Source organism: Oncorhynchus tshawytscha, linkage group LG14, assembly GCF_018296145.1.
Source record: "Oncorhynchus tshawytscha isolate Ot180627B linkage group LG14, Otsh_v2.0, whole genome shotgun sequence".
Taxonomy (NCBI): domain Eukaryota; kingdom Metazoa; phylum Chordata; class Actinopteri; order Salmoniformes; family Salmonidae; genus Oncorhynchus; species Oncorhynchus tshawytscha.
In genome coordinates, this window is record NC_056442.1 from 12,210,476 (window position 1) to 12,224,505 (window position 14,030).

A 14,030-nucleotide genomic window follows, 5' to 3' on the forward strand; every position below is an offset into this window, starting at 1 on the left:
GCCACCGGCCTTGTCACAAGGAGACGCCAGAGCCTGATGAGCCAAGGAAATCTCCACTACCCCGAATGGCGCTGGGCCAATTGTGTGCCGTCCCATGTGGATCGAACCCCAGACTGTAGTGGCAACTACGCACTGTGGTAAAATCAAACTGTATTTGTCACATGCACCGAATACAATAAATGTAGAGTTCACCATGAAATGCTTACTTACAAGCCCTTAACCAGCAGCGCAGTTCAAGGAGAGTTAAGAAAATATTTACCAAGTAGACTCAAATAAAAAGTAATAATAAAAAGTAACACAATAAGAATACCAATAACGAGGCTACATACAAGGGGCATCGGTGCCGAGTGTACAGGTTAGATGAGGTCATTTATACATTTAGCTGGGAGTGAAGTGACTATGCATAGATAATAAACAGCGAGTAGCAGCAGTGTACAAAAAGGAGGGGGGAGGGGTCAATGTAAATTGTCCCGTTGGCAATTTTATTAATTGTTCAGCAGTCTTATGGCTTGGGGGTAGAGGCGGTTGAGGAGCCTTTTGGTCCTAGACTTGGCTTGGCGTGCGGTAGCAGAGAAAACAGTCTATAACTTGGGTGATCGGAGTCTCTGACAATTTTCTGGGCTTTTGACCACTGCACCACCCAGTTTACTATTAGGCAACTAATTCATCCTCTGTTTGAATCAAGTAGTTGACGGGATCATTTTGGTGGCTAGTTTTCATACTAATGATCGTGAAACTTTATTCACAACTTATTATTGTTGTCATGAGACATTTATTTCGTAATCTGTATTTGTCATACATTGCAGAGTAGGATGTCATGTTAATGTGTGTACATTCACTGTATTGCTATTTGGAATGCTTTCCAAGTCTTCACAAATAGTGATGTGTCATCAACTGTGAAACGAACTCCGATGATGGGGCCTGACCTGTCCAGCTAAGTCACACACTTTCTGATGGAGGTGATGGAGGATTCCACAATAGGATAACTAACCATTCTAGGCAGGGTACTCCTGGAGACTGACGTTGCACCCTGGTGGGAGTATACCTTCTATGACGAGAGCACCAAGTCTCTAACGACCATGAACAAGAAGTTCATGCAGGCCCAGCAGATGGTGACCATCTTGTTAAGAGTTTAAGGTCTAATCACCTCTCTCCACATATTTCTCTGGTTCCTCTGATTGTTTTCTACAATGCAGAGTATCCACAGGGGGAACACTGTTGTGGAAACATTTGAGAAGGTGACACTCGTGACTAGTGACTTGCAGGCCCAGCATGATGACTCCATGGGAGGCTGCTGAGAGGAAGACGGCTCATAATAATGGCTGAAATGGAGTAAATGGAATGATATCAAACACATAGAAACCATGTGTTTGATGTGTTCGATACCATTCCACATTTTGTTCCAGCCATTACTATGAGCCCGTCCTCCCCAATTAAGGTGTCGATGATCGGGCTGCTGATTGAGGCCTGTGGAATGTTGTCCCACTCCTCTTCAAGGGCTGTGTGAAGTTGCTGGATATTGGCGGGAACTGGAACACGCTGTCATACACGTTGATCTAAAGTATCCCAAACATGTCTGGTGAGTATGCAGGCCATGGGAGAACTGGGACATTTTCAGGTTTCCAGCATTATCATGCTAAATCATGAGGTGATGGAGGCGGGTGAATGGCATGCCAATGGGCCTCAGGATCTCGTCACGGGATCTCTGTGCATTCAAATTGCCATTGATGAAATGCAATTGTGTTCGTTGTCCATAGGCTTCCCATACCATAACCCCACCGCCACCATGGGACACCCTGTTCACGTTGACATCACGTTGACATCACACGATGCCATACACGGTACAGTTGGAACCGGGATTCATCCGTGAAGTGCACACTTGCCCACCGAAGTCGGTTACGATGCCGAACTAGTCAGGTCAAGACCCTGTTAAGGACGACGAGAACGCAGATGAGCTTCCCTGAGACGGTTTCTGAAAGTTTGTGCAGAAATGCTTTAGTTGTGCAAACCCACAGTTTCATCAGCTGTCTAGTCTCAAATGATCCTGTAGGTGAAGAAGACGGATGTGGAGGTCCTGGGCTGGCATGGTTACACATTGTCTGCGGTTGTCAGGCCAGTTGGACATACTGCCAAATTCTATAAAACGACGTTGGAGGAGAAAATTAACATTAAATTATCTGGAAACCGCTCTGGTGGATATTCCTGCAGTTGGCATGCCAATTGCACACTCCCTCAAAATTTGAGACATCTGTGGCAATGTGTTGCGTGACAAAACTCAAAACTCACATTTTAGAGTGGCCTTTTATTATCCCCAGCACAAGGTGCACCTGTGTAATGATCATGCTGTTTAAGCGGCTTCGCGATATGCCACACCTGCCAGGTGGATGGATTATCTTGGAAAAGGAGAAATGCTCACTAACAGGGATGTAAACAAATTAGAGAAATTACATTTTAGAGAAATAAGCTTTTTGTGTGTATGGATTATTTCTGGGATCTTTTATTTCAGCTCATGAAACATGGGGCCGACACTTTACATGTTGCATTTATAATTTTGTTCAGTATAAATTGTCATGTTTGGATTGTTTCAAGAGTTCATAAAGAGCTACGAATTCTGAGATCTTCTATTGTACTGTAACTGCTCTGGATTTTTTGTTACAGGGACACTGTGTTATGCTGACGGCAGATAGTTAAAACAGGAGTAACACGGGTGTGCTCTTATCATTTTCAGTTAGTTGATTCGATTAGAATCTTGGTGTGTTTTCCTGCACATTGTTTTAACTAGCAAAGTGCAAAGAAATGTTAATTCAGGTTGGGTGTGAGTTTCTGCCTGAATCGTTTTTTTTTTTTTTTTTTTTTTTTTTTTTTTTAAGTCAGTGAATTCGTTCATACTTTGAGAACTTGTTAGTAAGCTCCTTAGTGTATCAAACATAGACTTTTCTCTTAGAGATTATTTTGAACCGAAGATATATGTAACCGCATTAAGTCTCATTTAGCTGACAGTCATCTACTTTGTAATGTATCATGTATTTCATGTACACTGGAATTGTTTGACCGCAAATTATTTTGTGACTAATACATCCCTTTAGTTGAATTGAGTAAATGCGGAGTAATTATTAGGCATATTGGTAAACACATATATACACTACACGTATATGCTTAGGTTCCACCTTGACATCCCTGCTTGACACGATAAATGAATGCTAGAACATTGTTCGCCAGGAATAGCTATTTGTATCTGTCTCTTGATAATTGCATATCGGTGCAAAATAGACACATGTTCATTATAGTCATACTGAGAGGTGAGGTAAGGCTAGATCCTCCATAGATGTACAGTGCCTCTTGCATTTATTCACATAATAATGGAGTCCGATTGATGAATGTAGTTAATGATTATATCCACCATAGTTTCACTCAACGACACACTCACCTCGACAGTGTACTCCTTCATCATATCCGTCCTCACAATCTCTCGCTCCATCGCAAAGTTTATTAAAGTGAATGCACCTTTTGGAGCCGATGCACTGCACGTGATTCGGCGGACATCTCACCAACTCAGCTTTTGTACCTGTAAATGAGAAGAGAAAATGATGGGTTCAAAATAATAGTCTTGATTTGGTCATGAACATGAAGACACAGTAGGCTTATGAGAACTAGTAAAGTTAAGCTATCTTTCCCATGACAAAAAAAAACACAAAAGTGTATTGGTCTATACATGACTGTCTGTAACTAGATTATTGTGTTGGTGGTACACGTTTACCATCCCCACATGTTCAACCCAGCATTGCTCCAGTCTTGTCAAACATACACCGTGCATGTTTTCTTTAGAGTTGGTGCTTCATGGTTAACACCCAAGATTTCCCTCTATTGACTTTCCCTACGGATCCATGCTCCACTTTTATCATCCCAGCAAGAGGATAATATATCATTTTGAAAATGTGAAGAAGAAAAAAATAGATACAGTACCAGTCAAATGTTTGGACATAGCTACTGATTTTTCTTTATTTTTACTATTTTATACATTGTAGAATAATAATGAAGATATCAAAACTTCACATAAGTGTGTAAACTTTATTTAACTAGGCAAGTCATTTAAGAACAAAATCATATTTACAATGACAGCCTACCGAGGAATAGTTTGCCTTGTTCAGGGGAAGAACGACATATTTTTACCTAGTCAGTTCAGGGATTCGATCCAGCAATCTTTTGGTTACTGGCCTGACACTCTAACCACTAGGCTACCTGTCACCCCTACGGAAACATGTAGAGTAGGTGAACGGATGATCTCTGCATATTTGTTTCCCACAGTGAAGAATGGAGGAGGAGGTGTGATGATGTGGGGGTGCTTTACTGGTGACACTCAGTGATTTATTTAGAATTCAAGGCACACTTAATCAGCATGGCTATCACAGCAGTCTGCAGCGATACGCCGTCCCATCTGGTTTGCCCTTAGGACAATGACCCAACACACCTCCAGGCTGTGTAAGGGCTATTTGACCAAGAAGGAAAGAGATGGAGTGCTGCATCAGATGACTTGGCCTCCTCAATCACCCGACCTCAACCCAATTGAGATGGTTTGGGATGAGTTGGACCGCAGAGTGAAGGAAAAGCAGCCAACAAGTGCTCAGCATACAGTTGAAGTCAGACGTTTACATACACCTTAGCCAAATAGCCTTACCTGAGTGTGCTCTTGGGTTGCCCTGTCGCTCCGCCTAACAGAAGCTCAGTTTTTCAAAATTCCTGACATTTAATCCTAGTAAAAATTCCCTGTCTTAGGTCAGTTAGAATCACCACTTTATTTTAAGAATGTGCTACCAATTTCTAGGATTAAATGTCAGGAATTGTGAAAAACTGAGCTTCTGTTAGGTGGAGCGACAGGGGAACCCAAGAGCACACTCAGATGAGGAAGCAGGGATTAACAAACCAAAATATTCACTGTTACACAGGGAGATATGGAGTCAGATTTGGGGAAGCTTGGATGAGTTGCAGAAAAAACAGATGTGGAGACTGAGGTTGGAGTTAGCTAGGCTAGAACAGGGTAAACAGGTCCTGAGGGGAATCCAAGGTAGTGGTATTGAGTAATCCAAAACTAGGTTGTTGGGTGATGTGATGTGGAACGGGAGACAGGAGCCAGAGAGGTAAACTGCAATGAGAGGATACGCGATGTCAGGCAGGGAAACAGGCACAGCAGAGTAACAGAATCCTGAATAATCATAAAAGGCTAGAATCATGAACTGACTGAGCAGAGATTACAATCTGGCAGAGGGAGTGGCAGGACTGAGTATTTGTAGAGGTCTTGATTATGGGACGAGTTGCAGCTGGTAGGGATCTGCTCTGACTCCATCCACACAATCACACAGAGGGTGAGAGAGAGAGTACAGGGGGAGTAACTGCAGGTCAAAAAGACACCGGATAAACACCAGAGGGCTTAGCAGGAGCAGATGTGACGGCTTTGGCTAACATGCTGACCAGACCGGACACGTCGCATTCGCAAGCGTCGCAAAATAAATGTTGAAATCCATGTTATTCAATTATTACACCCACACTGCTCGTGCGCGCCAATGAGCGTCTGCGATGCCAAGGGCTAAAATAGAAGTCATTCCTATTTCTGACGCAGAAAGTCCTGCCTCTCCCAACTCCTCATTGGTTTATAGAAGCAGGTACCGACGTGCCATCTCCTCATTGGTTATACCCACGTGGGGGATTGAAAGACTAAATGTTTTGCCGGTCGTCGTGGTGATACTATGAAAGTGTAGATGCCAATCACCATATAAGTTCAAAGATGAAAAAGCCTGGAAAGAGGAGAGATGACGAGAAACGATTCAGTTGGCCGTTTTATGTGTGGATTAATTGTCGGAGTAGAGGAACTTGTGCATTTCAGGTAAAATAACAACTCAATGTTTATATCCAAGGACAAATTAGCTAGCAACAGCAAGCTAGCTAAATAGGACAAATTAGCTAGCAAGCTAAATTGCCATACATGTTTAATGCTTTTCGACCTGTCCCCAAATTAATCTCATTGGTTCAGAGTTTGTTTTGATATTTTAACCTGCGTGTCGTGATCGCGTTTGGTGGAGGTGGACAAAATAAATGTATGCACGATAGCGCACGATGGCGCAAGCGCGCAGCCGGTTTGGGTTCCGTGTAAGGTGTATGTATACATCCGACTTCAACTCGATATACAGTACCAGTCAAAAGTTTGCACACCTACTCGTTTTTCTTTATTTTTTAAATGTTCTACATTGTAAAATAATAGTGAAGACATCAAAACTATGAAATAACACATATGGAATCATGTAGTAACCAAAAAAGTGTTAAACAAATTAAGATATATTTTATATTTGAGATTCCTCAAAGTAGCCACCCTTAGCCTTGATGACAGCTTTGCACACTCTACGCATTCTCTCATCCAGCACCTGGAATGCTTTTCCAACAGTCTTGAAGGAGTTCCCACGTACATTTGAAGTCTGAAGTTTAAATAAACAGGTTTTAATGACTCCAATATAAGTGTATCAACCACTCCACATGGCGTTAACAGACTATAGTTTTGGCAAGTCGGTTACGACATCTACTTTGTGCATGACACAAGTAATTTTTCCAACAATTGTTTACAGACAGATTATTTCACTTATAATTCACTGTATCACAATTCCAGTGGGTCAGAAGTTTACATACACTAAGTTGACTGTGCCTTTGAACAGCTTGGAAAATTCAGAAAAATGATGTCATGACTTTAGAAGCTTCTGATAGGCTAATTGACATCATTTGAGCCAATTGGAGGTGTACCTGTGGATGTGTTTCAAGGCCTACATTTAAACTCAGTGCCTCTGTGCTTGAGGTGTTTCTATAACTTGATTGGAGCCCACCTGTGGTAAATTCAACTGATTGGACATGATTTGGAAAGGCACACACCTGTCTATATAAGGTCCCACAGTTGATAGTAGAGCTCCAATACAGGATTGTGTCGAGGCACAATCTGCAGCATTGAAGGTAGCGAAGAACACAGTGGCATCCATCATTCTTAAATGGAAGTTTGGAACCACCAAGACTCTTCCTAGAGCTGGCCGCCCGGCTAAACTTGAGCAATCGGGGGAGAAGGGCCTTGGTCAGGGAGGTGATCATGAAACCGATGGTCACTGACAGAGCTCTAGAGTTCCTCTGTGGAGATGGTAGAACCTTCCAGAAGGACATCTCTGCAGCACTCCACCAATCAGGCCTTTATGGTGGAATGGCCAGATGGAAGAGCACATGACAGCCCACTTGGAGTTTGCCAAAAGGCACCTAAAGACTCTCAAACCATGAGAAACAAGATTTTCTGGTCTGATGAAACCAAGATTGAACCCTTTGGCCTAAATGCGAAGCGTCACGTCTGGAGGAAACCTGTCACCATCCCTACGGTGAAATATGCTGGTGACTGTATCATGCTATGGGGATGTTTTTCAGCGGCTGGGACTGGGAGACTAGTCAGGATCGGGGGAAAGATGAACAGAGAAAAGTACAGAGAGATCCTTGATGAAAACCAGAGCGCTCAGGCAGCTCGGGACAGAGGTGCGGCTGCTCGGGACAGAGGTGCGGCTGCTCGGGGCTGAGGGGCTCTGGCGCCTCTGGGCTGAGGGGCTCTGGCGCCTCTGGGCTGAGGGGCTCTGGCGCCTCTGGGCTGAGGGGCCCTGGCGCCTCTGGGCTGACGGGTGGCGCTGGGCAAATGGGTAGCTCAGATGGCGCTGGGCAGACGGGAAGCTCAGATGGCGCTGGGCAGACGGGAAGCTCCGGCAACGCTGGAGAGGAAGGCTCTGACAGTGCTGGACTGAGTAGCTCTGGCGCCTCTGGAATGAGGGGCTCTAGCACCTCTGTAATGAGGGGCGGGAGCTCTGGTAGCGCCGAACAGGCGGGAGACTCCGGCTGCCCTGGAGAGGAGGAAGGCTCTAGCAGCGCCGGAGAGGCGGGAGACTCCGGCAGCGCTGGAGAGGAGGAAGGCTCCGGCAGCGCTGGACAGGCGGGAGACCCTGTAAGGATGAGCCGGAGAGACAGCCTGGTGCAGGGGGCTGCCACCGGAGGGCTGGTGCGTGGAGGTGGTGACGGATAGACCGGACCGTGCAGGCGCACTGGGGCTCTTGAGCACCGAGCCTGCCCAACCCTACCTGGTTGCATGCTCCCGGTCGCCCTGCCAGTGCGGCGAGGTGGAATAGCCCGCACTGGGCTATGCAGGCGAACCGGGGACACCAAGGCGCAAGGCTGGTGCCATGTAAGCCGGCCCAAGGAGACGCACTGGAGACCAGCTGCGTAGAGCCGGCTTCATGGCACTTGGCTCAATGCTCACTCTAGCCCGGCCGATACGCGGAGCTGGAATGTACGCACCGGGCTATGCACCCGCACTGGGGACACCGTGCGCTTCACAGCATAACACGGTGCCTGCCCGGTATCTCCAGCCCCCCGGTAAGCACAGGAAGTTGACGCAGGTCTCCTACCTGGCTTCACCACACTTCCTGTGTGTCCCCCCCCAATAAATTTTTGGGGCTGACTCTTGGGCTTCCATCCACGCCGCCGTGCTGCCTCCTCATACCAGCGCCTCTCCGCCTTCGCCGCCTCCAGCTCTTCTTTGGGGCGGCGATATTCTCCAGGCTGTGCCCAGGGTCCTTTACCATCCAACTCATCCTCCCATGTCCATTCCTCTTTTCGCTGCTGTTGCTGTTGCCCGTTACCACACCGCTTGGTCCTGTTGTGGTTGGTGGGTGATTCTGTAAGGGTTTTCCTCTGGTGAAGGAGAAGCGGACCAAAATGCAGCGTGGTGGTTATTCATGTTCTTTAATAAAGGAACTAGACATGAAATAACTAACAAAACAATAAATGTGCGAAAACCTAAACAGTCCTATCTGGTGCAAACACAGAGACAGGAACAATCACCCACAAACACACAGTGAAACCCAGGCTACCTAAGTATGATTCTCAATCAGAGACAACTAATGACACCTGCCTCTGATTGAGAACCATACTAGGCCAAAACATAGAAATACCCAAAACATAGAAAAACAAACATAGACTGCCCACCCCAACTCACGTCCTGACCATACTAAATAATGACAAAACAAAGGAAATAAAGGTCAGAACGTGACAATACACTACTGTTCAAAAGTTTGGGGTCACTTAGAAATGTCCTTGTGTTGAGAGAAAGCTAACTTTTTGTCCATTAAAATAACATCAAACTGATCAGAAATACAGTATAGACATTGTTAATGTTGTAAATGACTGTTGTAGCTGGAAACGGCTAATTTTTAATGGAATATCTACATAAGCGTACAGAGGCCCATTATCAACCATTTTGCAATTATGTTAACACAGCTTTAAACTGTTGTTCTGATTAAAGAAGCAATAAAACTGGCATTCTTTAGACTAGTTGAGTATCTGGAGCATCAGCATTTGTGGGTTCGATTACAGGCTCAAAATGGGCAGAAACAAAGAACTTTCTTCTGAAACTCGTCTGTCTATCCTTGTTTTGAAGATGTTTCTTGGCTGTCAGGCACTTAAACCTCTGACAGCATCTTTTCTGCTGCTCAGCTAAGCCTCCAGAGAAGCTGTTTGTGTATGTGTTTTAGACTTTGTTTCGTCTTCGATCCTTTTCTCTCCAAAAATAAATATACCTCGGTGTGACAGCTGCTTCTAAACTGACACTCCCTAAAAGGACTTTGGCGCAACTTCAAAATGTGTTTATTTGCAGAATTTGATCTTTTCATTTTTTAATGACTTGATCCATTTATATTGTCAATATTGAATTGATGTTGTTTTGGGTGAAATCTGATACTCTGTTTTAGAATCTAATTATAATAATGTCACAGGAAGGCAGTAAAAAAAGAGAGCTCTGTACATGTACATACACTACTGTTCAAAAGGTAGAAATGTCCTTGTTTTTGAAAGAAAAGCATGTTTTTTGTCCATTAAAATGACATCAAATTTATCAGAAATACAGCGTAGTCATTGTTAATGTTGTAAATGACTATTGTAGCTGGAAACGGCATATTTTGTATGGAATATCTACATGGCGTACAGAGGCCCTGTCATGTTCTGACCTTAGTTCCTTTGTTTTGTCTCTGTTTTAGTATGGTCAGGGCGTGAGTTGGGTGGGCAGTCTATGTGTGTTTTTCTATGTTGGGGTTTTGAGTTCAGCCCAGTATGGTTCTCAATCAGAGGCAGCTGTCAATCATTGTCCCTTATTGAGAATCATACTTACGTAGGTAGCCTGGGTTTCACTTTTGGTTTGGGGGTGTTTGTTTCCATGTGAGTGTTTGGGCCACACGGTACTGTTTCGGTTTTCGTTTTGTTTACATCGTTTATTGTTTTATATTTCAGTGTTCAGTTCGTTTTGAATAAATCATCATGAACACTTACCACGCTGCGCTTTGGTCCGATCCTTCTTCCACCTCTGAATGCCTTTACAGGCCCATTATCAGCAACCATCACTCCTGTGTTGAAAACTGTTGTGGTGATCAAAGAAGCAATAAAAACTGGTCTTCTTTAGACTAGTTGAGTATCTGGAGCATCAGCATTTGTGGGTTCGATTTCAGGCTCAAAATAACCAGAAACAAAGAACTTTCTTCTGAAACTCATCCGTCTATTCTTGTTCTGAGAAATGAAGGCTATTCCATGCAAGAAATTGCCAGAAAACTGAAGATCTCATACAACGATGTGTACTCCTCCCTTCACAGAACAGTGCAAACTGTCTCTAGCCAGAATAGGAAGAGAAGGGGAGAGGAAGGACAACTGTGCACAACTGAGCAAGAGGACAAGTACATTAGAGTGTCTAGTTTGAGAAACAGATGCTTCACAAGTCCTCAACTGGCAGCTTCATTAAATCCTATCCGCAAAACACCAGTCTCAACATCAACAGTGAAGATGCGACTCCAGGATGCTGGCAGAAAAAGCCATATCTCAGACTGGCCAATAAAAAAAAAAGATTAAGATGGGCAAAAGAACATAGACACTGGACAGAGGAACTCTGCCTAGAAGGCCCGCATCCTGGAGTCGCCTCTTCGCTGTTGACGTTGAGACTGGTGTTTTGCTGGTACTATTTAATGAAGCCGCCAGTTGAGGACTTCTGAGGCGTCTGTTTCTCAAACTAGACACCCTAATGTACTTATCCCCTATTGGAGATCAACAATTTAGAACACCTGCACTTTACCCAAACACAGTATAACACCACAACAATACATGTCAGAATTGTACATTGACAATTACATTGGTATCATCAAACTATGTAAATAGACTATACTGTAAATAATTAAATGTGTAAATAAACAATGTGGTTGAAATTACTTTCCGAAAAATTACAATTTGTCTGTGATATTATAATGATAATTTGTCAAAGTTGAACAAACATATTACTTTGGTTGGTTTCTGAAATAGATTTGCTAGAAATAACTGCACGGGCTCATACAAACAGACCCTACAGGCATGTTTAAGTCTTCTGCTCCTAAAAAGGAAGCTTTGCTGAGAACGTTGACAAGTTCACCACCTCCTTCTGCCTGTCAGACTCACAGTCTGTGATCACTAGGAGAAGTGATGTGCTTCGCTAAAGATTTCAGACCTTCACAATAACTAGAGCAAGGGCAAGCCACGTTTTTACATTAGAACAAGCTGAAAGGGAATGTTAAATGGTTTGGTGAACGACAATTTAGAAACGTAATTCAATTCATGGTTAGGGTCATATAAAATCTGTTTTATTTTTTGCCAAATTCCGGTAATTGTTTGTTGCCACATTTCATTTTCTCGTATATATATATATATTTTTTTAAGCAAAACCAAATTTGATGTTCTAAGTCCACAACAATGCTTAAACCACATCAGAGGTCCACTTTTTTGGAGGGTCTAAAGGGTTTCCACTTTAAGTAAAGTGTGTAGAGACTTGTGTTTGGCTAGCAGTGTTTTGTAGGCTATTGCACATGTGATGGCAGAGTTTGCCCACTCGATTGATAAAAATCATCATGATATCATTTTCCCAGGTAGGTCTACTTTGCAGTAAACATTTAACTGGGACGGTTTTTGGTAAAGCCTTTGTGTTGTAGCTAATTTCCATCATGCTCTTACTTCTTCAGAAAGTTGCAGGAAATACAAATCCCTGACGCATTATTTTAATTAATTATGATAAACTAGTGCAATTAATAACTACTTTTCTAATAAGCTCAATGAATACATTTTCTACTAAGTAAAAAAAAAAATGCATGTATTGTTCAAAATGTCTGGATTCCGTGATTCCGTCTGCATTTTCTGCATCACATATTTATAGTATACTACAGTTTATACTGAATGGAGGTGACTCAGTCTAATGTATTACTGGATTCTCAATTACAGTACAGTACTTCACAGGGATCATTGTTCTGTCATGAAAGTGGCCTCTTATAATCTCGTGTTTTTTCTCAAATTATTACACACCCTGCTTTTTTATCATCAATAATATCTACTGGTAAATATCAGATAAATACCAGAACAAAGACTCAAGCAGTGTCACACTGTTAAAAAACTCCAAATGACAGTCTGTCCACATGGGAATTGAATAAATATTTAGTGATGAAAAATTAGTCAGGCAGAATTAAACTATATTAAGCTGCAGCTATCCCCCAATGGGGGGGTGTATGTTTGGTGTTTGGAATAGAAAATCCTCTACTCTCTGAAAGTGCATTTCCCACTTTGGCACAATTGAGTGCAATTTTCAAGAGGAGCTCAGCCCTTATGACTTTAGGGCAACATTCAGCACTAGGACTTCCATTCAAAAGAATGGCTGTGGGTCTTCACAGAGTTAGCTATAACTTCATGCCAATCCACTTGATGTTGGCCATCCTAACAAACATAGAAACAAGACCATGAGATGTATTTTAATTTAACTAAGCAAGTCAGTTAAGAACAAAATCTTATTTACAATGACTACTGGGGAACCATGGGTTAACTGCCTTATCCAGGGGCAGAACTACAGATTTTTACCTTGACAGCTCGGGGTTTCAATACCTTGACAGCTCGGGGTTTTCAACACTCTAACCACTAGGCTACCTGCCGCCCCCGAGACCCTGAGTGCAAGTTAATATTGATTGATAAAAGGCTACTATTGAGCCAAATATCTATTCCTTACATACTTTACTCCTGTAGTTCACATCTCACTTTCCAAGAAAACAAGATGCATTGCATCACCTACATTTGAGGGTGAACCAGAGGAAAGCATATTACCATAACGGCAGGATATATTCTGTTGGAACCTTCATAATTGTTTTATTAGCAGTTTAATTCCTTGCCCCCCGCAGAGGTAGTGGGCAGAACACCTCGCCCCATAAAAGCAAAAGTCACTGTACGTTCATCTGCTTTCACAAACAAATGAATTATTTGTGTAGGGGGGAAAAAACCAAGAGAAGAGAGACGACCTCAGCAGAATCGGTTCAAAAGGAGCTGCTCCACTTCGCTGTGTCTTAACCATCCCAGAGTGAAACCGTTTGTTTGTAAAAAAAACTCCTCCAAGTCAGATGTCGAATAGTGTTGTTGTTTGATAGCTTAGAGACTCATTCTCAAGAGCACAAACTGGTTTAAAAGTATTTAGTCATCTGTCTTGGAACATGTGGCTCCTGGTTTCAAACAGCATAGCCAATATAGAAACACTACAAATAATAGCCTAGAGAACAAAAAGCTTTCTGACTTTCCCAGTACTTTCTCGGGTCATTTTCATATTGTACACCTCTGTAGCTATTGGATAAATGACTCATATCATTGAGTATTAGGAACGCCAATAAATCCTTCATATTTCAATATTTTAGGATGCAAAGCACTGTAGGCTAACTTAACATGAGTCAAATCAATGTAAACTTTAAATGAACAAACCTTCATGAGTAGTGCAACGTTCCATTCTGTAGGTCAGGTCTTTTCCCCTCCACAACAGCAGTCTATCAAGCATTTATCAACACACAAACACACTCACACACACACACAGTCAGTCAAGAGTCATGATCCTCCAAAATAATTCCTCCACTAAGAACACATGAATAATTTATTGGGCTCATTTAAAA

The 14,030-nt window shown here is 42.9% G+C and overlaps 1 protein-coding gene across 1 annotated transcript in view; it reads right to left on the minus strand.

Annotated features, from left to right (window-relative positions):
- Positions 1 to 14,030, minus strand: part of LOC112267734 (low-density lipoprotein receptor-related protein 1B-like) — a 63,964-nt gene that overhangs the window by 46,695 nt on the left and 3,239 nt on the right. The window contains exon 3 of the mRNA XM_042296648.1: positions 3,428 to 3,565. Coding sequence (XP_042152582.1) covers positions 3,428 to 3,565 — 138 coding nt within the window. The remainder of the gene's footprint in view (positions 1 to 3,427; positions 3,566 to 14,030) is intronic.